This window comes from Zea mays, chromosome 2, assembly GCF_902167145.1.
Source record: "Zea mays cultivar B73 chromosome 2, Zm-B73-REFERENCE-NAM-5.0, whole genome shotgun sequence".
In the NCBI taxonomy this organism is placed as follows: domain Eukaryota; kingdom Viridiplantae; phylum Streptophyta; class Magnoliopsida; order Poales; family Poaceae; genus Zea; species Zea mays.
The window spans coordinates 194,534,429-194,559,564 of NC_050097.1; the positions used below are offsets into that span (position 1 = coordinate 194,534,429).

At 47.3% G+C, this 25,136-nt stretch overlaps 2 protein-coding genes across 6 annotated transcripts; one reads left to right on the forward strand and one right to left on the reverse strand.

The window, feature by feature from the left end:
- Positions 1-7,895: 7,895 nt before the first annotated feature.
- LOC103647529 (Ubiquitin-like superfamily protein) lies at positions 7,896-9,718 on the forward strand. The gene has a single exon (XM_008672054.2). It carries the CDS (start codon positions 8,536-8,538, stop codon positions 9,091-9,093), a length of 558 nt encoding a protein of 185 aa, XP_008670276.1. The 5' UTR covers positions 7,896-8,535; the 3' UTR covers positions 9,094-9,718.
- LOC100384128 (putative WRKY transcription factor 34) lies at positions 9,577-13,620 on the reverse strand. Of its 5 annotated transcripts, XM_035964963.1 has the most exons (8): positions 13,319-13,620; positions 13,108-13,237; positions 12,361-12,488; positions 11,850-12,281; positions 11,289-11,459; positions 10,717-11,108; positions 10,445-10,648; positions 9,577-10,360 (listed from the first exon to the last, which is right to left on the reverse strand). In XM_035964963.1, the coding sequence occupies exons 4-8, from the start codon at positions 12,261-12,263 to the stop codon at positions 9,838-9,840; spliced, it is 1,704 nt and encodes a 567-aa protein (XP_035820856.1). In that variant the 5' UTR covers positions 12,264-12,281; positions 12,361-12,488; positions 13,108-13,237; positions 13,319-13,620; the 3' UTR covers positions 9,577-9,837.
- Positions 13,621-25,136: the final 11,516 nt, after the last annotated feature.

The window sequence follows — 25,136 nt, forward strand, 5'->3', positions numbered from 1 at the left end:
CCCTTTATATGTACAAATAAAAAGTCTAGCTGTCAAGGGAGGATCGGCCTTGCCTCAGCAAAAACCGACCCTCCCTCGGGGGCTAGAAGGCGAGGTCTACAGCAACTCTTGGAACATCGAACAGCTACATCGCTTTTACCCTTAAAGTGTTTCAAGTTGTTCATGTACCTCGGTCCCTTTACATGTACAAATAAAAAGTCTAGCTGTCAAGGGAGGATCGGCCTTGCCTCAACAAAAACCGACCCTCCCTCTGCGTCAAAATTTTCCTCGGAAAAGTTTTCTACCAAAACGACTTTCGTGCCTTTCGGCTATGTCGATAGCGGAATCCTAAAAACGACACGAGAGACCTTGAACGGCAAGGCCGACCGAGCCGAGGGACTCCTACGCCTCTGGGATATGGATACCTCACTCATCACCTTCCGCGAAAGGTAGCTCACGCTCGGATAAGTGATTCTACTACCGAACAAGTCCTAACACTCGGGTAGAAAACGACTTTCGTGCCTTTCGACTATATCGATAGCGGAATCCTAAAAACGACACGAGAGACCTTGAACGGCAAGGCCGACCGAGCCGAGGGACTCCTACGCCTCTAGGATACGGATACCTCACTCATTGCCTTCCGCGAAAGGTAGCTCACGCTCGGATAAGTGATTCTGCTACTGAACAAGTCCTAACGCTCAAAACAAGAGGAAAGAAAACACAGCTTTATACTCTAACACTGAAAATGTTTAGGCCTCAGCAGCCGCAAGAAACATATACATACTTAGAATAAACTGTTCCCCACAGGCTCAGGTGTTGGCAGGGGGAGGAGCAGCACCCTTGGCGTCGTTCCTACCCACGGCGGAATCTGGCCCGGCCTCGGACGGTGACACGGGCGGAAGGACCTCCACCTCAAAGAAGGAAGCCAACGCCGCGCCTAGGCCCTCGGCAGCTGCATCAAGCCTTTGGACCTCCGCCAGGGCCGCGTCCTCGTCATCAGGTAAGCAGTAGCCCTCGCTGACCCGCTCCAAATCCACGTCGTAGTGGGAAGCGAGGACGACGAAGGCCTGCCTAATGTCGTGGTGCAGCGCCCCATGGAGTCTGTTGCGCACGTGGCCGCCCAAGGCCCGCAGGCGACTCTAGGGGGAGCTGACCGATGGGACGTCGTCGAGGTCAAAGGTCCGGCAGAAGGCCGAGATGGCCTCAGACATGGTCGTGCGGTCGGCCTCTTTCTGCTCAGCCACCTGGGCAAGTGCCTTGCAGTTCTTGACGGACTCGTCGACAGCCGCCTTGAACCCTGAAGACAGCCGAACGACATTCTTCAGACACGAGGAAAAGGATGAAGCTAAACCAAAGTCGCAAACCAGGCAAAACATACCCTCGGACCGGGCACGCTGCTGCGAGGCCATGGCTTGGGCAGACCCGACGGCCACGGCCAGGCCCTCCGCAAGGGTCCCGGCCCAAGCGGTCGCCTCGGGGTCTAGAAGGGGGGACCCCCTCTACGTCAAAACTTTCCTCAGAAAAGTTTTTCTACCAAAACGACTTTCGTGCCTTTCGTCTGCATCGATGGCAGAATCCTAAAAATGACAAGAGAGACCTTGAACGGCAACGCTGACCGAGCCAAGGGACTCCTACGCCTCCAGGATACGGATACCTTACTCGTCACCTTCCGCGAAAGGTAACTCACGCTCGGATAAGTGATTTTGCTACCGATGAACAAGTCTTAATGCTCGAAATAAGAGGAAAGAAACACGGCTTTACACACAAATACCCAAATGTTCAGGCCTCGGCAGCCACAGAAAACAAACACACGTACTTGGGATAACTATGCTACGTAGACGTCGGCAGCACCCTCAGCGGCTTTCCTGACCTGCAGCAGATATCTTAGTACTTGGAGCAATTACATTTTGCTCTTACATTCCCTTACAAATGGGACCCAGCTCCATTCCCGCAGGAATGAACTACCTCCACACCGGAAGGGCTACAAGATAACGAGCTCCAAGCGGATCACCGACGACCACTGCACTAGCAGCGACAACGACCTCCGCCTCGGGCGGCTAGACAGCAGCAGCAATTGCCCCAGGGCAAACGCTACTGTGAAAAGGCCCTCGCCCGCGTCCCCACACGGGGGGCGAGAACAAGCCATTAAAGCCAAAGAGCCAGAGGTCCGCCCGTAGGTGGCACTGACGGTCTCGTTGGCAGAGGCAACCACCTCTGCGGTGGGAAGCCTCACCTATGGTGGCCACCACCACCTCAGCACCGACGACAGCGGCCACCTGCGCTCCAACGCCGCACCGGCGAATGGCAGCCACCCCAGCGCGCACAAGGAGGTCCTCGCTCCCGTCGTCGCTACGGGAGTGAGGACAGGGTCGTCCAGGAACGCGGACACCACCACCGCGACGTATGACATCTTGTACGACCCCCCGGGGTGGCCAGCAGCGCGGGACGAGCCGTGGACGTGGTCGACCTGCGCACGAAGCGATCGTTGCCTGTGCGGTGGACGAACAGCCACACCCCGACCAGGCAGCAGGTGGCAGTTCGCCTCCTTCGCAAGGCTGGTGAAGGCCCTTCTCCCCCGAATGTTGGAGGAAGAAGCGGGTCACCAGCCCATGCGGAAGGCAGGGCCCCAGCTCGGCTTGCCCTCGCCCCCAGCGCGGATGATGAACATCCTTCAAGCTGAGGGCGGTAGGGAGGCCACAGCCCTGCTCGCCCTTCCCCACCACGAGGCTGGTGGTCATCCTTCTAGATGACCATTGGTGGGGGAATGCAGCTGGGCTGCATGATGAAAATCCTTGAAGCCGAGCAATGGCGGAAGAGCTGCAACCCCCGCAGAGTTGCGCTCCTCTAAACAGCAGCAAGAAGAAGGCAAGACCACCGGCATCGCCACGGGCGCGAGCTCTCCGGCGGTGAGGTCGCCAGAAAACACCAGCACACCTCATCTAGAGGCCCAGAAGGCAGAGGGGCGCGATGAAGACGAGAGGAGCAAAGCATGGTTACTGCCCGGGAGATCGGTCCCTTTTTATAGGCAGATCTCCCCACTCACGCCCTGAAACGTCGCGGGCAAAGTCTCCCCTGACGTGCTCCAGGCTTCTCGCCCTGCGACACGGAGGCTAGGTCCCACATGTCATACAAACTGACCCGCAATGTGAAGATGGTGAACCGCTGCACACGAAGCATGCAACCGCCCCACGGTTAAGCGCTCTCTCATCCTCGCCGAAACCAGCGATCGAAAAGGCGGGCTGCCACGCGAGAAGCATGCAACCGCACCACGGTTGTGCACCCTTTCGGCTTCATTGCAACTGGCGGTCCAGCATGGAGGCCCGGGCCCACATGTCATGTAACTGGCGCACCGGTTACCGCGTGCAAAGAAATCGCACCGCCATTCGCGCCAATGCCGCGTCTTCTCGGGACTACAGAACCAGTGCAGCGACTCGAGGCAGCCCCACGCATGACCCAACAGTGCCAATTAAGGGCGAAGGTCACGGGTACCACATACAGGCACGCATCCTCCCCTGATGCGGCAGGGGAGCCCTCTCCTACGGCATAAAGACGATGCACCCGTGTTCCATTCCTTGAACGACGCACGCATGCGCAACAGATACCCCGTGAGTCGTCCGTCCCATCGCATTAACTCCCTGGCAGAACACATGTCTCCTCTGGCAGGCGGACGGGCGCCGTTTCGCCTCCATCATGATGGCTGCCTCGAAAAAGGTGCGCCACACTGCTTCGAAATATCTCCTGTCTTCCTTTTCTCTCTCTTTCTCTCTCTCCGCAGGGTCGGGAAAAGGGACATTTCGAAGGAGTCCTTCGCAGCAAAGGAAACGGGCGCCGAGCCCTCCTACTGATTAGGGGTTCGAAGGTTGCGCCCCGCGGGGTTCGGCGACCGCCCCAGAGCACTTGGGCTCCGAGCCCTTTACTGATCAGGGGTTCGAAGGCTGGCCCCTCGAAGGGATTCGATAGCCGCCCCAGAACATGCGGAGTCAGGGATGACCCTGGGTACGTCTGTTACATGGCCAAGGCTCGGGCTGCGCTCCCGAGGTACCCTATGACTTTTCCGAGACCAGCGGGAACGATTTTGTAATGGAATCCCACCGGAGGGAGGCACCGAGCCCTCGAACCCTATCAAATGGGCCCGGGTCTAGCAAATCACCTGCAGGTACTTTTGGGCGTGCCTCTGGGCCACTAGCCAACCCTTATCGAACGGGGCTCGGGCGTCCACTCGGATTACCCGTTAGCAACTCACTGGAAACACCATGTTCAGCGCCCACCGAGGGTAACATGGCACGTTCCCCCCTCCTCCTTGCGGAAAGGCGACGAAGGGGCGTACAGTAAAAAGCCAAGACGGTCCTCGATCGTCCTCTCGCTCCGTGCAGAGGCTCAGGGGCTGCTCTCGCACCAGGCTACGGCCAAATTGTTGACCACGTCAACAAACCAGCTTAAAGACTCGGAGCCTGACCATGCACCCAGGCTGCGGCCAGGCCGCATGAGGGAACAACAAGGCCGACCGAGGAATCACAAGAAGAATTAAGACCTCAGAGGAGTCAAACCACTCCTCCGAGGCCTCGGGGGCTACACCCGACGGGTGCGCTCGTGCGCACCCATCAGAACAAAACATAACCGAGAAGGGCTAGTCTCCTTGCAAAAAATCCGGCAGAACCTCCAAGCGAGTGCCTACACTCCCTTTGAGGCTCGGGGGCTACTATCGGGTACCGTAATTAGGGGTACTCCCAATACTCCTAAGCATAGCTAGAAAACATCTTCAAAATAGACCATAAAGATGGTAAGCACAGCACAAAGTTAAAGCCTCATCTACCAAGGGACGCGATCTCGTCTCGCCCGAGCCCGGCCTCGGGCAAGAACAGTTGTCCCGGACGGATTCACGCCTCGCCCGAGGGCCCCCTCAGGCAGCGGGCGCACCCCCGGCTCATCCGAGGCTAAGCTCGGGCAGACTTTGTCGTATAGCAACCTCGGCCAAATCGCCTTACCGTCGACCATATCGCATGCGCATTTAATGCAGGGATCAACTTACACCTTATCCTGACACGTGCGCCTCAGTTGGCAAGGTCGAAGTGACCGCAGTCACTTCGCCCCTTTACTGATCGTTCTGACAGGAAAACAACACTATTCACCTCGTTCCGACTACTGTGCCAACCACCAGGGAAAGACTAACAACAGTGAGTCACGGCCTTTCCCGAGTTCGGCCTCGGGCGCAACAGGGAGCTCCGCCTCGCCCAACCCCAGGCCTCGGCCTCAGCCTCGGCCTCGGGAGAAGGTCTCCGCCTCGCCCGACCCCGACCTCGGCCTCAGCCTTGGCCTCGGGAGAAGGTCTCCGCCTCGCCCGACCCCGACCTCGGCCTCAGCCTCGGGAGGAGGTCTCCGCCTCACCCAACCTCGGCCTCGGACCGACTACGCTACAGGGGATACATCATTACCCTACCTCTAGCTAGCCACCTCAGGCTACGAAGGAACAAGACCGGAGTCACATCTAGATTACTCCGGCCACAGGTAATGATGGCTCCCCGCGTGCATCTATGACGTCGATAGCCCTCGAGCTCTCTACGAAGGCAAAGAAACGTCAGCAGGACCTAGGGCCACACCGCCAGCTACGCTTCATACAGGGCTCAGGCACTCCTCCGTCGGCCACGTTAGCACATAGCAACACCCCCATATGTACAGCTGGACCATCTCCTTGTATCTATAAAAGGGGATGCCCAGGGCCTTCTCCGGGGGGGAGAGGAGAGCACGGGCAGCAAGGACAACGGAGACGGACTCACTCAAACATCGAGCTCCACTCCGCAACACTAGACTCCTCAGGAGGCCTAGGACCCGTTCTCTCTCTCGTGAAGCTTGTAACCCCTACTGCAAGCACCCCTGGTGCAAGATAATATAAGCCTCATTCCTCCTCTTGTGTTCCATCTTGCATCAACCCATCTGGACAGGGGCACGCGGCACAAAATTCACTAGTTGGTCCGGTTGAGGGTCCCCCGGGTCCGAAACACCGACAAAATCAATTCCCATCCCTTATCTTATGAATTTGGGATGTGCTTGTATCTAAACTTTGGAAAGTGGTGGAATGTCAAATTTCAAACAAATAATTTGAATTCTAATTCCTTTAAAATAAATAGATCCAAACGGTCCCTAGATGTAATAGATCATCATGTGTCTAGGTAAGTGCACATAGTGGCTCACATTTTAATGCTGGACCAAATATTGTAACTCGTTCATTCACACTCTAATGCTGCTCCAAATGCCCCTACTGGTTCACCTTCTAATGCTGGACCAAATGGCCAAGTGCACTCTGTACCAAGTCGTACTCCACATCTGAAAGGAAAAGAAAGGCTCCATGTGCAAGTGACAAGATAATTTTACCAACTTATAAATGACATACCTAATGCATATTTACTCAAAGCTTACTCATGTGTCCTTAATGCATTTTCAGAATGTCATCAGGGCGTGGGCCAGCATGCAATTACCATATGACAGGACTGATGTGAATCTCTTTAATGCATCCATAATTGTGAACATTGGCAATGGAAATATGGCAGATTTCTGAGGATCAAGTTGGATTGAAGGACAGGGCTCCAAGGGCTATTGCACCGAGTTTATACAAGAAAGCAAGGAGGAAGAACATCACGGTGTTCAAAGCACTTCGAAACAATTACTGGATACAATTTTGTTCTCTTATACGCGGAGGAGGAAGTGATAGAATTCGCCTCCCTATGGCATGCAATAGACGACGGATGAGCAATACAACACAAGTAATGCCTACAAAATTCAGTTTACAACGAACTTTTGTAGAATTAAAATCAGTCCCATTTGGAAAGCAAGAACGGAACCAAAATGTCAGTTTTTCGCATGGACGTTGTTGCACAACAGAATTTTAACCACAGACAACCTTCAAAAAAAGGAAAGGTCTTACAACCCAATTTGTTGTCTATGTAATTTGTCTATGAGACAGCGACTCATCTTTGTAAGGATTGCTCCTTCACCGGAATAGTGTGGAACATGATTTTAGCTTGGGCTGATCTGCGGTTCTTGAGCGGTACCCCTAATACTGGATCCCTCTACGCTTGGTGGAGAAGACTAAGAACCCTCTGTAGCAAACAATCAAGGAAAAGTTTCGACGGTCTTCTGATTTACTTTTGGTGGACCATATGGTTGGAAAGAAACAACGAAATTTGTCAACAACAGCAAAGAACGGCAGAACAAGTTTCTCAGTTGGTGAAAAGCTCGTCGGAGGAGGAATAACTAGTCTGTAAATGATGATTGTCGAACAAGTATTGCCAGTTTTCCATCTTAATCTTGCTCTTCAGTGTCAGGGTATTCTTGTTTCTTGCTCTAGGGAGTGTGCACGCTTGTTCAGTGGTTCTGGCTTCCCTTTGTTTACTCTTTTTTTCCTCCCCCACTCTGTTGTTTTTGTAATTTTTTTATTCTGTTAGTGGGTGGAGAAATCTTTTGCCTCTCTTAAAAAAAGAATGTCATCAGGACGATTGCCAGTCCACGGGTGGCTATTGGCTACTAGACCATGCGGCTCTTCTTCTATAGAGTTGATGGCCAAGAACCCAAGACCTGAAGCAAGCGAGTGTAAGTGTAACTATAAACATCATCAGTAGAAAAGTTAGTGCCAATGTGCCAGCTGCAGCTCCAAAAAAGAAGAAAAAGGACCTAAATTCAGGAGCTGAAGATAATTGTTTTCACCAATCCGTTTGTTATCACCATCCAGTTGTTGATCAACTATGTCTGTTTGAACTATTTATGTCACATTCACTATGTGTGTGTTTAAACTCTCACTGTCTATTCACCTATTTTATCACTTAGATGTGTGTGATTGAGTTTATGTCACATGAACTATGTATGTCCAACTGGCCCCTTGACATCAATGGGCTTTTGGAGTATAGATTGCGTTTATACAAATTACAATGAGTGTTTCTCAAAAAAAAATATACAAATTACAATGAGGATCCAGCAGAGAGCACAAAGTAATCGTCTGTCGTCTTGGCTGGCCAAAACCAAGAACACACACGCAGAGAGACAGCGCACCAGGCAGAATAAACGTGTTCTATCACAACTTGCTCATGACAATATGAGCTGCTCCCTCCTGAGTTAACTGCAGCTCAAAACAGCACGCCGAGCAATGAGCAATCTCAACCTAGGAGCCATGCCCATTCTGTGAGGTTTATCGAAGGCAAGGACAGTATCACAATAGCCTCGTTTGCATCACTGCAATTTGCATGACATCTGCAAGAACAACAGTACAAGCGTCTGTCATGTGTACAGTCTGAACTTCTCAAGGCCAATGGGCAATGGCGCCTCATTACATGCATAACTCGTGTAGAGATTGGAATAAAACCTCCTCTTAAAAAAATGGCGTCTCATTGCATGGTGATTGCTCACTGAAAATCCTTGCGGTTGCGGCTAACCAACAGATCGGGGAGATGGCGGAGAGTCACACATGATGCATTCCGTCCATGATATATATGCCGGGCCATGTCCATGGCTGCCTCTAACCTGCTGGTAGCCTGGTACTAAGTAGGACCTTGATCGGCACCTCTGGGCATGGACGTGACCTTCGTGTGCTCAGGCGAGGAGGCCTTCAAGATGGAGGTGGGCTACTTCGACACCGTGCAGGACGTCAAGGAGAAGCTCCAGAGCTGCCGAGGCTGGCCCGCGGCCGCCACGACGCTCCTCCACAACGGCGCCGTGCTCGAGGACGTCGACGGCGGCGGCATCGAGCGGCACGGCATCGTGGAGGGCTCCGTCATCCACGTTGCCCTCCTCGACGGCCAGCACCTGCAGCAACCGCATGACAAGAGGACGGAGAAGAGGCGTGGCGAGGGACCGGTGCCGCCGCTGCGGGTGATCGTCGTGTCGGGGTGCGCCGAGGGACGCGTGGAGATGGCCGTGGGCGCGCGCGCCGCGGTGTCGGTGCTGCGGGCGGAGCTGGAGCGCGCGCGCGGGGCGGGGGCACGGTTCCCGCTCCCGCGCGACGGCGCCTACTTCTTCATACATGAACAGAGCGTGATGGACGAGTCGAGATCCTTCGAGTGGCACGGTGTGGCCGCCGGCGACGAGATCGTCGTGTTCAACGGCTCCGTGGTGAGGAACCCGGCGTAGACTAGGTTGGCGGCTCTTACACGCGTGCGCGCTCGTCATGGAGCACTTCTAACTCGTGGTTTGTGAATCTCATCTCTTTAGAACAAGTTTAATAACAGTGCTTACATTGGGCTCTAAATCCTTGCCATGTCATTTAGAGCCAATAATAAAAATATTCATATAACGATGTTGACTATAAGGTTGGCCATTTAGCATGAAACAATATAAAAATGAACCGGCAACAAAAAAGAGGTGTTTCATTTAGAGCACACTTGATTTTCATCAGTTCCAGACCTGAAATACCTGGTGCAGCAACACGAAAATGCAAGCGGTTTATGCCCAAAAGTTCAAAGCTACCGGCTTAACCGCTGACCTTCAGTCTCCATGATAGTTGTAACAATTGTGGACTGATGTTTTTACTTTGAAAAGGTTTGAAGCTACAACTCTTCCATTATCTAAAAAGAACAGTTGTATACTGCAAGTCCGGCAGCACAATTCATCAGATTTGCATTCGCAACCAGAAATTTTGATTGGTCGTTTTCCAATTTCGAGTCTCAAAAAGACGAAAGGTATCCTTTACGTGATTACAACAGGCACGACAGGGTATCATCCTCAGCATTCTTTGCTTCAAAGACATGCGTGGGCAGAAAAATAAAATAGAAATAAAAAATTGGACGATCCATGAACACTAAAGCCATGTTGCAGCGTAGCTATCATGTATACAAGCTGAAGCAAATCTATTATCCCCTTTCTCTTTCCTATTATTTACATCTGATGACCGAAAGGAGGCCTGCTCAATATCTGTTGGTAAGCTGGTGGAGATGCATTTGCCATTTGGATAAGTGGTTGCGAGACAGGCTCTGCCTTTGGTTCTCCCGGCACCATAAGCCCTGGGTAGCCCTGCATAGTTGATGAATTTCCAACCATCTTTACAGGGGCAAGTGATCCTAGAGAGGGCACTGGGATCGTCATGCCTGGCGGAACCATCCCGAAGCCGAAATTGCCAGTTGTTGGTCCCAACTGACCACTCGGTGGGAGACCGAACGAGCTGAAAGAGGCCGTACCAAAGTGAGCAAAGCTGGCCTGTGCAGGTTCTTGCCTACGATGAGAACCAACAGCTTGTGATGCAGATGGAGCGCTGGAACTGCCTTGCCCACTATTTCTGGCTGCTGGAACTTCATGGTTGTGCTTTCCCTCATACGTTGTGATGACTGATTTCAGATCGTGTGATGCTCTTTCCACATGCTTGCGCACTGAACAGCCCGGGTTTGTACATTTGTAGTAGCTCCTGCAGACAAGTGAATCAATGCCTGCTAATTTCAGGGGATGGAGTACAGTTTAGTAGTGTAAGAAATGTTAGTGAAAGTGAGACCTTGGATTTGGATTGCCCTTAACAACCTTCTGCCCATACTTGCGCCACCGATAACCGTCGTCAAGAATGTCAACCTCACTTGTGGTCTGAACAACAACCCTAGGCTCCCGGACAGCTCTTGAGGCTGCAGGCCCCATGTCGATGGTATTGGTGGTGGAGGTAGTAGCAGTAGCAGTAGCTTCTAAAGCATCTAGTTCCAGCTTCCTGAAAAAGAGTATCAGTGGATTCAGTGCAATACCTGCATCAAGTTTTACCTGATGGACGATACTAACCTTCTTTTAGATACAGCATCAGCTTCATCACCATCACACTCTATAGAAACAGTGCCATGCGTTGCCCTCTCGTCCTCTTCATTAGACAGTGTTGAGGAGACATCAAGTGCTTCTTGAGACTCCAGGAGAGATGCATCACTGTGCGCTGATACAGGAGCAAAAGCAGCTGATCTAGCCTCCACACCTTTGCCTTGCACCTTTATGTTTGTCTCGTCAGCTTGCTGTTGATCAGCTGAATAGTGACTATCACTGAACATGGAACTAGAAGATGGCTTCGCTTTAACAATTGTTGCACTAGTGTTATCCTTGACTGCGGTAAAGCTTGACTGGAGACTGGATTCCTGCTGATGAATATTCGACAAGGACTGCTTTCTCTCATAGGCACCATAGTCCTGTAGATAAAAAACATTTTTCTGGCACATGAATCAATTAAAAGGTGCTTTGTACCAAAAAAACAAAAAGAGGAAATTTTGTAGTGAGGTTGGCAATAGAAGGAAGCCAAATAGTATTATAACACTGCACTGCAAAAAGGAGGAAAAATACAGGTAGATACTAACAATCAAGGAAATCACCTTTTCTGCAGTAGAGAACCCTGTTTGTTCAGAACCTAAGTGGGGTTGGAAAGAAAACACATCATTATCAAATGTAGAATCTTCAGTTATCTTGGCAGCTGGTGATATTGTTGACTTATCATTCGTAGCCATCAAAAATGGCAATGTGCCAGTGGTTGGAGACGGTTGTGCCTGCAATATATCATAACCAATTCAGCTAAGTCCGCAAGGAAAATATTAAAGGGCAGGCACAGAGATGGATTTGTAAGTGTTGGTCCAAACTAGCAGCTATAGAATCAAAACATAAGCCAAGCTTCTAAGACACCAATCAGATAACTATATTTCTAGTATACAATATTTTGCACAGTAGACAACAATCGGTGTTGTTGTCATACATAAGTATACTGCAGAAAACCATGTTCTATACAGTAAGCAGCAATCAATTCCTTCTATACTGTACCAAACTTTGCAATATGAAAGTCTTCGGTGCTTCCTCCAATTATGAGTTATTTCAAAATTGGATAACAGTGTAACAGATAAATATTGAGAGCAGAAGAAACCAATTAAGGAAATATCACATACCATTTTATTGTAAAGAAAAACAGGAGACTCAAGAAGTGTAGTTGGACTTAGACCAGGTGGAATTGACACAGGAGATCGAATAACTGTGGATGAACCAACTCGAGAAGTATCAATTTTCGGGACACTGAAACCTGCTCTCGCAGCCCTGCGCTCCGCCAAACCACCATTGGAGTTTGATTTAGCACTGAACAAATTTGGGAAACCATTTTGAAATGGGCCTTTGACAGCATGTGAAGGAACCTCATCGCTCGAATTCAAAACTTCTCTGCTCTTTTCAGATTGATCATGGGGACCAGAGAATGGCGCAGAGCTGAATTCTTCATTCAGGAAGCTAGACATGAGAGTTCTTGGGCTTGGTGTAGGGGGCAGCAACCATTCATCGATGAGGGATCCATAGTTACTTGCGCCGGACATGCCAGAAATCTCTCTCAACTGAAAAAAGTGCCATGTAGTAAGCATCGCATTAGTCATGTTGAAACATTTGGTTTTTTTTAACGTGCAGGAGCTCTACCTCTCAATTAAAAAGGATGGAATTGACCTAGACTTAAGGAACCGGGCCCAAAACCTTAACAAGAGTGCTGGGCAGCCGGCGAAAGGCCTCCTCGAACAACCCATACCACGGCAGCCCAAACATAAAGCCTATCTAGAGTCATCGTTTGCCGAGATTAACCCAAAGAACCGGTAGTAAAATTGAGCAAAAAAAAACATTTCCCCTTTCTCTTTACATAGCGAGGAAAACAGAAGTTGAAAACCAATCAGGATCAGATGAAAGAAGAAATAGCCAAAAGGCAGAACAAAAAGGCCAAATAAATTGTAAATGGCGGTATGGCCAATAGCACACAGCAACTGAACTCCAGTAAACAAACGTCGACTAAAATAAATTGAGATGACAGCAGCCAAATACAGGAATCGAAGAGTTGCAAATCTACTAAAACAAACTGCAACCTTTACAAAAGAAATCCAGAAAATTCATTAACGTGTGACCCAAAACACATTCGCATGCAGGATAAAGAACCCAATCTACAGCCCAAGCAAGTAAATATCAAACCAAGCGGCAAACTTTCCCACAAGAAAACAATTAATCGCCAACTGAAATGAGAAAAACAGATTGCGATCCCCAAACGATCTCATCAAACCTCAACTACTCTGAAAAAAGAAGGCAAAATTCTATGCCGACCTATCCGCCTTCATCATAAACCCATATACAAGAAAAGTTACAGTCATCAAAATAATACAGGAGAGGACCTGCAACTGGCACCTGAACTGGGAAGGGCGACGTCTGCGATACCAAATGATTTGAGTCGAGTCCTCTTCTCCCCGAAAGGGAAGCAGCAGAGCGTGGCAAAACCGTCACGTCCAGGCACGGATCATGTGAACGGGAATTCCTCCTACAAAAAACACGAAGAGCTGAAAATGGGGATTCCTCCTCTATCAATTTTCTTGTGTGCCTCGCCCTTCCACCAACCTACCAAAGGCTACACACGAGGGGAACGAGAACGACGAAGATCTCTGGAACACAAATGGAGCTGCTGAGCTTCCATTCCACCAACCAAGAACACTAAGAGAACAAAGGAGTCGGAAACAGAGGAAAGAACTCCCAGCAAAGTGAGATTTTGCTCCCTCTTTCCGCCTTTCTTTCTCCGGCCTCTCGGTTCTCCGGGCGCCACTTTTTTTAGAGAGAGAGAGAGACGGGGAGGGAGGGAGAAGAGTAGGGGAGAGAAAGGCGGTTTGACCGAGGAGAGGAAGGGATGGGAAGAAAGACTTGGATGGAGGATCGTTTGTGCAGACGATGGCTCTTTAATAAATGGCTCTAGTAGTCCCCTGCGCCCTGGCTACAGCTCTCTACTGCTACTGATGTGCCTGACTGCCTGTGGCCCTGTGTCCTGTGCGTTTCACATTTTTTCAACTTTCTTCCCTCTCTAGTCTTCCATAAAAAAGCTATTCTTTTTCTCTCACTAGTCACTCCCTATCGGCCATGGAGTCTATACTACATGATTTTTTTTTCTTAATTGTTGGTTTTTCCCTTCGGTTTGATCTTATGTGAACACTGTTGAATGAAAAAAAATGAGTCATAGGATTCTTAACCTACGGACGCGATGTACCAATTCTGCCTCACTTTCGTGTTTCGTGTTTCGTTCTATTCGCTCTGACCACCGCCAACCGCCATAGCGCGACACTCTCTCCTCACATGGCAGCCAAAGTAATATCATCGTCTCAAAATATGTCGTTTTAGCTTTTAATTTTATATTTATATTTAAATAATAATTATAAAACTAGACAAAGTAAAACAAATAGATTACTTATTGTATAAATCAACTAAAAATATAAAATGAATTTTATTTTAAGACAAATGTAGTATTTATGTGGCTAGAATTCACAATAAGTCGTCCATACGTCTGTTTGGATTCTATGAGCTAGAACAAAAATGAGTAAAGTTTTATTATTTAGGAGCTAAAGAACCAAATATGAAGGAATTAAAAGTAATTTAGTCATTTTTAGCTTTTATGTTTGGAATTCTTAGCTCTTATGTGATTAAACTTTAGTCATTTTTATTTTAGCTCCTGAGACCAAACATGAGAAACATTAATTAGTGCTAAATGTGCATAGGATCAAATAATCGGAAAACATTATCTGAAAGGAAAGGAAAAAAATAGTAATACTGATGTGGCAACCAATAAAGAATCTATGTCTAAATAATTAGTACGACGTAACTTTGGAATCATTGCTCTTGATGGTGCTATGTAAACAAAATAAGTGAAAGACGAGCTGCAACATCAAAACTAAAGCCTGTCAAACAATGCATGCCCAGTGTTAATTACTTTAGATGCAATACGTGAAGGTGTACTTTTAACCGCATAGAAAATCGTGCAGACGTAAACACTCAGATGAACACGTGTATATGCGCACTTAGGCCTTGTTCGTTTCTATCGGATTGCACCCGGAATCGTTTCAACTAAGGCCTTGTTCGTTTCCGTCGGATTACACCCGGAATCGTTCCAGCTAATCAAAGTTTATATAAATTAGAGAAGCAATCCGGTCCGGAATCGTTCCGACCCACCAATCCAGCAGAAACGAACAAGGCCTAAAGCCTTGTTCGTTTCTACCGGATTGGTGGGTCGGAACGATTCCTAACCGGATTGCTTCTCTAATTTATATAAACTTTGATTAGGTAGAATAATTCCAGGTGCAATCTGATAGAAACGAACAAGCCCTAACCAAAGTTTATATAAATTAGAGAATCAATCCGGTTAAAAATCGTTCCGACCCACCAATCCGACACAAACGAACAAGACCTTAAGCGTATACGTACGCGGTACGCATATACCTTGAGCCTATAAACGACTCCAGGACAGTGGGTCGGTGGAATATCAACCATGGGGCATTTAATTTTGTTATTGACCGATATTCTTACTTCTTTGTAATAAAAATAAAAGGCAGTGATAAATTCGATCCACTGATCACGCTGAATCATAAACTTAGAGGCATGTACGGGTATTTGGTTCTAGTGACTAATTAGTTATCTATTTTATTTTATTTTAGTTTCTAAATTATTGAATATGAAAATTAAAATTGTATTTTAGTTTCCGTATTTAGCAAACTAGAGACTAAAATAAAATAAAATAAAATAAAATGGACTAATTAAAAACTAGTCTCTGTAAACCAAACACCCTATATATACGTACGTATGTATGTATCCATCTAAACACGTGATTACATCTTTACCCTATACTGGCCAGTTGCCCGTTTTTTGCTACGGTTGTTATATATATCATATAAATAGGTGTTGAAATATTTATTCAAATACAATTATTGTTTATTTTTAACCACTAAGTTACGTGTGGTGTGGTGGTTAGTCGCAATTTTTTAGAGCAGGAGACGCGGATTTGAGTGATCGCTCTATATTATTTTTTGTGTGGTGCGGTAGCTGAGCAGGTGGGGTCGGGTGTTGGGCAGGCACAGTAGCTGGCAACGCGTGCGAGAGAGCGATGCGCGGGTGCTGGGCGTGTGGCCCATAGGGCACGGTGCCAAGGCGGGACGCTTGGGGCGGGAGAACTAGTCGAGACACGTGGGATAGGCCTAGATTGTCAGTGAGTAAGATAAAGACATGATAGTATCATGTACCTACATTAGATTTTAATAGAGTAGTATAGAAACGACAATCATACTTCAACGGAGCGGGCCGGTGGAATCTCAACCGGCCGTAGGCATTTTGTTGTCGACGGGTATAACAGAATAAAAAAAGTAATGGTGAGTTCCAATCAACAGCCTTGAATCAGAAACCGAAATCTAAGTGTCAAGTTCCACCATGGATCGCACTTGACGCGAAGAACCTAATCTTCCAAGGAGCAGTGTTGTGTTTTGTGTGCGTCAATGATAACATGTGGCGCCCGATTACCAGAAAAATACTGTCGTGTCCAGTCAGCACTGTTTGCAGATGTGGAGGTCACTTTCAGATACGTTCTTGTCCAAATGCACTTGTGCGGTTCCGTTTCGTGACAAATTTCAGGAGAAATGGAGGTGGTTCTTAAAGTAGTAATTCTCTTACTGTTAAACTAGTTCATTGCCCGTGCGTTGCGACGGCGCACAACGCACACAGTCATAGCAATAGAGAGCTATATTGTTTAGAAACTCTAAGAAAACATCTAGTCTTTCATGGCCACGACATACAAAATCGTGATGGAAATAAGAAAATGCAATGAAAAATATTATGTGAGTATACATTGCATAATTCTATCTCACAAATATATATAATTAGAAGTAGAGATTGGAACTGAAAATATTAGTGAAACTCTTTGTCTTTATTAATAATTCAGACCCCGTTTGCCAACATTACATGTAAACCCACTCCCTGTTTCAAAATTCGATAGCTCCGACTCCGAACTCAAATATCCGTAAAAAAGAGTAGCAAAATCACTGGTTCCAACCAGAAACAGCTCCGAACATGCCAACCCCCACCCCACACAAATAGCCCAACAACTCTATTTCCATACCAGGAACACAACTTCAGATTTTAGAATCAAGCACATAAGATTTAGACCATAATATTAATGTGTTATTTTTCCGACCAGTAAGTCACCAGTATCGGGACACCTCAGTCTTGGGAGGAGGTGAAACAACTTCATTAATAGGTGGTACAAGAACAAGATCTTCAACTGGTGCCATTTCCTCTTCGAGAGGAGCAGGCTCAAGAATTTCCTCTGATTCTTCAGGTTTGTATGTAAGAAGCAGCCTCTTAGGAAGTTACTGATGAAAAATGATAAATTGACCTTATTCCAATACTCAGAAGAATATCTAATACAAGAAATAAACAGCAAAATCTCAAGATGCTACAAGGTTGATTGTGAAATTAAGTTTACTAATAGAAGCAAATAAAAAATCAGTTGATGTGTACACCTATAATTGAAACAAGAGATTAAAGAAAACTGGTGAAGAAATTACGGAGGTTTCAGCTACAGCAATGTGTGCTTCAAAAAAAGCAGTGCCTAAAAAGCAGCAGCGGAGCCGAAGAGACCAACCCCTCCCAAGTGACTCCCTGAGACCAGAACCAGAGCCACGCAGAACGGAGCTGCAAGTCGCCTCCAGAGACCCATCGCTACAACATAGCCCCAACCTAAACCGCAGGCGCGGAGACGAATCCCTGGTCAGAAACTGAGTGCCAAAACGCGCATGCGTCGGAGCAGAGCCGCAACACGGATCAGAGGCGGAGGGCAGGCATTTGGAGCTCACCTCGGCAGGGGGGGCACGCGGAGCGGATCTCGCGCAAGGGGGCGCCAAGGACGAGGGGGGCACGACCTCACCCCTGTGGATGCCTCCCTTAGCCCCTTAATAGGAGTAGAGATATTGTGCCCTAAAACAGAACAGACCTATATCCCAATCACTATGTCTTCATTGAGTATTGATTATTTTTTCTAACTTTCAAGACCACATAATAGTTAAAAACATCAAGGGAGATAATATAAAGCATTTAATATGTTGAGAGATTGCACACAAGTAAAACAATAGGAAGGAACATCCTAACGAGGCATCTCCATGTAGCGCCACCTAGCAAAATACTTTCAGTCTGGTGCTTTCGCATGCCCCGAGAAGCTCTCTTGTAATTGTAACCACAAAGATCTTCACTTATGCAAGCGGCAAGCCACCAAGTAGCCTATTATAAAAGGCAGTATTTGGTATAAATTCTAAATCAAGCATTTCATCCAACACAACCTCCCATCCCTTTCTTTTCCTATGCCTCCCAAATCCCTGCACCAGCACATGATAAGTTTCACCATCAGCCTCAAAACCCTTCTCCTTAGAGCATTTCCAAGAGGGACTTCTATAATTGGGACCTAAAAAATTAGGAACTGATTTCTAGGGATTAGGACTCAACATTTTTTACTCCAACAGCTACTCCTAAAACCAAATAGTTAATATTGGTCTCATCCCTGCGATTTGGTGGCACCGCATTGACATTTTCCATCTGCGCGTTTCTGCTAGATGCGTATTTTTCACGCACTGCATCCATCACTTCGCTGATAGCCAGACTGTGGCGCACAACTCAAGTGCAACGCCACCATGTAATCTGCAGTTCCAAACCACACCAAAAAGATCATCAACATTAGAATCTCTTCGGCAACCCTGAGCATCGTGTTAACACCAACAAGGAGCTCCTCCTTGTATATCTCAGGATAAAGACATGTCCAGTAACACATTAGTGCAAAGGCATAGCATATAAATTCTGAAGGGCTCTTTATTATCTTCTTTTAGAAACAAGCTTTATTTTTATTGTTTCTTTAAGATTGCCCAATATATGACAGCAACTCCCCACACATTCACAAATATCACTACCCATCTTAGATGCCCATGCAGAGTTCGAAGAAAGCACCTTGTATAGAGCTCTCCTTGTGTCAATTGGTGCAAACTGAACACAATTATTAAAGGAGAAGTCGAGAGAGTAAATCTCAGCTTGGAAGAAGATCTGTATTTGTTGCTAGGTAAATTGCTTAGCTCCGCTAGTGGCCTCCCATACCTAGAAATATACAATATTCAGAGCTTCATGCCAGGCTTTGTGTTTATTTGACTCAAGAGTATTCTGAATAAAATGATTAGTCCAAGAGCTAAACCATCACAAAGACTCGCCTTAATTGCCTTATCATCTCCAAATGTAATTATACATAGCTGCAAATGTGATATCACACCAAACAACTATGAGGTAGAAAAAACTATGATACGTCAAACCTCCAAGTGTTGTCTAATATCATCACCACCATTACAGGAATAAATTTGTACAGTATGCCTTGAATAAACAACACCTATTATAATGATAAATACATTAGAGATCTGCAGTCATAAAAGGACAACAAAACACTGATTAAATCATCTCATCTTAGTAGTATCTTACCAAACAAGGTTCCACCATGACTCCAAATTATGATATTAACTAACACAGCTAGATCCTTGACCACACATGCTTCAGTGTAGAAGAATGAGTTAGATTTATATGAACTGTGCAGCCACCTCCTTGCTGTTGGTTGGCCATGTATATTGCTTAGATTGCTCGAGCTGGCAGAGCACCACGAAATCCTAAGCAACCCCCATTTCTCCGACGAATGAATGTCTAACACACAAAAACAAAAACAGAAGCATAAATTGGTGATGCATGTGCTTACCCTGATGCGTATGGTGTTCTGTTTGTCTCAGAGGAGCGTGGTGATGTAGCAGCTGCTGGGCTTATTAGCCGCTCAAGTGTGGCCATACGCAGAGGCGGAGAGGCTGGTGGGCGGTGGTCACAGCCGTAACAAACGGGCAATCGACTGGCGGCGGCGCGACGGCCCGGGCGGTGCGGTGGTGTGGACATGGATGCGAGAAACTGGGAGGCGGGTCACCTGGAGGCGGAGACGGCATGAGCAGATGTGGAGTCGCGACTCGCGAGTGAAGCGTGGATGCCTCATCGGTCGTCGCCTAGGGTCTCGTGGCCTCGTGGTTGGGGTGGACGACGGCTGTCTCGCAGAGAGGGCGGTCGCGGCGATGGTATTGCGCGGGGATGGCGTCCGTGCCCGTGCGGATCGGGGGGAATGGTGGACGGGCCAATGACGGGGGCGCCGCGTTGGCGTTGATGGGGGGTCTATCGGGGGCACGGCGGGAGACGGGAGCAGGGGCAGCAGGGTGTGGACGCACTCTTTGCTCTCTTAATAGAGTAGTATAGATTTTAAGGGCCTCTTCGGCTCTGGATCATGCAAAAGTTGTGTCAAACACCTCTTTTTCAAATAGCTTCACCAGTGAAGTGCTTTTCCAAAATGAACTAGAGGACATGAGCCAAAAAAGTGGTTCACCCGGCTTCAGCTCACGTCATTTTTGCACAATAGCCCTCCCACCAGTCTAAATTATTATTTTTTGGTCCTGCCCTCAATCCCTAGCCACATACAGGAGAGATATACATATACAAGGGTCTTTCTGAAAAACAACCTATAAGCCGTTTTGCCAAATAGTTTTTTAGAATAGCTTTGACTCATCTAAAGAACTGGTTTCACCTCGTGAGCCAGAGCTAAAGCCGTTTTTGGAGAAGCCAGAGCCCTGCCAAAGGGGCCCTAAATATAAATGAATCTTTAGGGTCCCCTTTATTTTCCTGATCACTAGGTAGGGGAAGGTCCCTCGTTGTCGTTGGGTTGGGTGTGGGTCCATGCGTTCCTCTCGGCACGGAAAATATGCCTCTTGGCATGAGCGCGCGGTTGGTGAAACGCAACTTTTTTACAGCAGGATTAGGTGTCGTGTTTTGCGAATATACACAACAAATTTGAACGCCGTCCCTTTTCTTCGAGCCGGAAGGATTATTAAGGTGTCATGTTTAAGCGTGTACTTTCCTAGCAACTACTCTCTCTTCACAACCTTTTCACGTATCAGTATACAACTAATTGTGTAATTCAATTAACGAAGGATAGCATGGTCATCTATTTATTCGGGGACAAGGGAATATATATGATAAATCATTTGTTAAGCAACTAAAATGTTACTGTTTGGTCTAGATAGTGGTTTTTAGACTTTTTTCCTTACTTTTTTCCCCGGCCGAAAACGTGATTTTATTTAAGGAGAGTAATAATACAATGAAATGAAGTTTTGGCCTTTGCACTGGTCAGAAATGCTGGTAGACAGTGAGGACTACTGTGCCAAACAGACCAAAAAAAATCATCGGTATTCTAACGAAGCTGAACTAAAAGTCATCATGGCGAAAACTCGTTTGCCAAACTTGAGTACCCGGCACTGCAATGCAAGAGAGTGAGAGACACGATCAGACGTCACAATCATCTTGTGTACGGTGTACCAGGCAAGTACACTGGGCGAACACGAGAGCTTGCAGGCGGTTCATGCCCTGGCAAAGTGCGACTTGACTCTCACTTGTCTCTGGCTCTCTGACTAGTGCCGCCAAGTGCAAAGCCTGAAGACCTGAAGCGATGACCTGCCACAACTAGGGGCAAATTTGATCTAGAATGATTAAATTAAATTAACATCTAACTCTATTTCTATTAATTTTTGAATCACAATTAATTAAGGACCCTAACTTTTTATAACAACATTTGAATTATGATCCATTACTATCTCTAGCCACAACTCGAACTCGAACTAAACGTCTGAGCTTGGTTCCAATCTCTCACTCGGACCTCGAGGAATCAATAGCACAACGGGAATGCAAGATACAACAACTATTGGACCATATATATGAGCCTGGTTTCAACGCCCATGACTTTTACCGGTGACGGGCGTGAGTCGGCGATCATATGTGGTGTGCTTGTGTGTCGAGAAAAGGGGGCCCTTCTGAAAGGGAAATGTGCCCTTGAGCCATTTCTAAGTATTTTGGTGATTGAGTGACAACACAAGTGCTTAATGTGAATTTATGCTCATGGATGGACAAAGTGCAAATCAAGAGTAAAGGTATGTTTCTAAGCCTTAGTACATTGGTTTTGTGTACTAATATACTTGTCTAAGTGTTAGAAACAGAAAGAAGAAGAAAAGAGAAGAGATGGCTGTGTTCAGCCAAGAGGCTGTTTCGGTCTGGGGCACCGGACTGTCCGGTGGTGCACCGGACAGTGTCCGGTGCGCCAGGCTGCCTCAAGCGAAGTGGCCGCTCTCGGGAATTCGCCGACGGCGTACGGCTATAATTCACCGGACTGTCCGGTGTGCACCGGACTGTCCGGTGAGCCAACGGTCGGCCGGGCCAACGGTCGGCCGCGCGATCTGCGCGGGACACGTGGCCGAGCCAACGGCTAGAAGGGGGCACCGGACTGTCCGATGTGCACCGGACATGTCCGGTGCGCCAACGGCTCCAAGTCTGCCAACGGTCGGCTTCGCTAATTAAGGAAGGAAATCGGGCACCGGACAGTGTCCGGTGTGCAACGGACTGTCCGGTGCGCCCGACGACAGAAGGCAAGGATGGCCTTCCAGATTTGTTCTCAACGGCTCCTAGCTGCCTTGGGGCTATAAAAGGGACCCCTAGGCGCATGGAGCAGGACACCAAGCATTCCTACAACATTCCTAAGCACCAAGACATCGATCTCACGCATTCGTTTCATTGTGATAGCATCTAGAGCTCTTGTTGAGTTGCGAACTCCTTGAGTTGTGTTGCGAGCTCTTGTTGCGACTTGTGTGCGTGTTGTTGCTCTGATCTTTTGAAGTCTTGTGTGCGTTGCTCATTCCCCCTTTGCTCTGTGTTCTTTGTGAACTTCAATTGTAAGGGCGAGAGGCTCCAAGTTGTGGAGATTCCTCGCAAACGGGATTGAGAAAAAGCAAGCAAAACACCGTGGTATTCAAGTGGGTCTTTGGACCGCTTGAGAGGGGTTGATTGCAACCCTCGTCCGTTGGGACGCCACAACGTGGAGTAGGCAAGCATTGGTCTTGGCCGAACCACGGGATAAACCACTGTGTCGTCTCTGTGATTGATCTCTTGTGGTATTGTGTTTTGTTGAGACTCCTTTCTAGCCACTTGGCATTTATTGTGCTAACACTTAACAAGTTTTTGTGGCTATAAGTTTAAGTTTTACAGGATCACCTATTCACCCCCCCTCTAGGTGCTCTCAATTGGTATCAGAGTCGTTCTCTTCAAGAAAGGGACTAACCGCCCGAAGAGATGGATCCTAAGGGGAAGGGAATCGTGATCAACGACAAGGAAAAGGAGTCCTTCGTCAACGAACCAAAATATGACAAATCCAACGACTCTGGCTCGGGCCACAGACGTAAAGATGGGAAGAAGAAGAAGACAAGACGTATCAAGGAGATCGTCTACTACGACAGCGACGAGTCTACTTCTTCCCACAAGGACGACGACTACGACAAACAAAAGACGGTTAACTCAAACTTTTCTTTTGATTATTCGCGCATTCCGCACAGCTCAAATGCTCATTTGCTCCCCATTCCACTTGGCAAGCCTCCTCACTTTGATGGAGAGGACTACGGATTTTGGAGTCACAAAATGCGTACACACCTATTTTCTCTCCATCCAAGCATTTGGGAGATTGTGGAAAGTGGAATGAAATTTGATAGCTCGGATAGTCCTTCGTTTATTAATGAACAGATCCATAAAAATGCACAAGCTACTACTGTGTTGCTAGCCTCTTTGTGCAGGGACGAGTATCACAAGGTGAGCGGCTTGGACAATGCCAAGCAAATTTGGGACACCCTCAAGATCTCTCATGAGGGGAATGATGTCACCTTACTCACCAAGATGGAGTTGGTGGAGGGCGAGCTCGGACGATTCGCGATGATAAGGGGCGAGGAGCCGACGCAAACATACAACCGGCTCAAGATCCTTATCAACAAAATAAGGAGCTACGGAAGCACGCGATGGACGGATCACGACGTCGTCCGCCTAATGCTAAGGTCATTTACCGTTCTTGATCCTCATCTCGTGAACAATATTCGTGAGAATCCCAGGTACACGAAGATGACGCCCGAGGAGGTACTCGGAAAATTCGTAAGCGGGCGGATGATGATCAAGGAGGCAAGATACGTGGACGACGCCTTGAATGGACCGATCAACGAGCCTCAACCCCTTGCTCTCAAGGCAACAAGAAGCAAGGAGGCGCTACCTAGCAGGGTGGCACAAATTGAGGCGGCCGGACTTAATGATGAAGAGATGGCCCTCATCATCAAAAGATTCAAGACGGCGCTTAAAGGTCGCAAGGGACAGCCAAGCAAGACCAAAGCCAAGGGGAAGCGTTCGTGCTTCAAATGCGGTAAGCTTGGTCATTTTATTGCTAACTGTCCCGACAATGATAGTGATCAGGACCAAGGGAACAAGAGGGAGAAGAAGAAGAATTATAAGAAGGCAAAGGGCGAGGCTCATCTTGGCAAGGAGTGGGATTCGGACTGCTCCTCGTCTGACTCCGACAATGAGGGACTCGCCGCCACTGCATTCAACAAGTCATCCCTCTTCCCCAACGAGCGTCACACTTGCCTCATGGCAAGAGAGAAGAAGGTAATCACTCGTAATGATATCACTTATGATTCTTCTAGTGACGATGAGTCTAGTGATGATGAAATAGATTACTCTAGTTTGTTCAAGGGATTGGATAGAAATAAAATTGATAAAATCAATGAATTGATTGATGCCTTGAATGAAAAGGATAGGCTTTTAGAAAAGCAAGAGGATTTGTTGTATGATGAACATGATAAGTTTATAGAGGCACAAAAATCTTATGCTTTAGAAGTTAAAAGAAATGAAGTGCTTTCTAGTGAACTATCTTCTTGTCATGAAACCATTGCTACTTTAAAGAATGTTAATGATGACTTAAATGCTAAACTAGAAGTAGCTAGTAAATCTAATTCTTGTGTAGAACATATTGAGATTTGCACTAGGTGTAAAGATTTCGATGTTGATGCTTGTAGCGATATTTAGTTTCAATTTCCAAATTAACTGAGGAATTGGCTAGTCTTAATGCCCAACTTAAGACTAGCAAGAATGAATTTGATAAACTAAAATTTGCAAGGGATGCCTACACGATCGGTAGACACCCCTCAATTAAGGATGGACTTGGCTTCAAGAGGGAAGCCAAGAACTTAACAAGCCATAAGGCTCCCATTCCCGCTAAGGAAAAAGGGAAGGCCCCTATGGCTACTAGTGCTAAAAAGAACCATGCCTTTTTGTATCATGATAGGAGACAAACTAGAAATGCCTATAGGAGTTATAATGCTTACAATGATTTTTCTCATGCTATGTTTGCTTCTAGTTCTTCATATGCGCATGATAGAAATGGTGGTAGAAAGAATATTATTCATGCTCCTAGGAAAGTAGTGAATGAACCTTCTACAATTTATTGT

Bases quoted from the DNA above. Each gene is read 5' to 3' on its own strand.
- LOC103647529 (XM_008672054.2), top strand. From the start codon at position 8,536: ATGGACGTGACCTTCGTGTGCTCAGGCGAGGAGGCCTTCAAGATGGAG.
- LOC100384128 (XM_035964960.1), bottom strand. From the start codon at position 12,263: ATGTCCGGCGCAAGTAACTATGGATCCCTCATCGATGAATGGTTGCTG. The intron at 10,649-10,716 runs GTTAGTATCGTC...ACTCTTTTTCAG, and splicing joins GATGCTGTATCTAAAAGAAG to GAAGCTGGAACTAGATGCTT. The intron at 10,361-10,444 runs GTCTCACTTTCA...ACTTGTCTGCAG, and splicing joins AAGGGCAATCCAAATCCAAG to GAGCTACTACAAATGTACAA.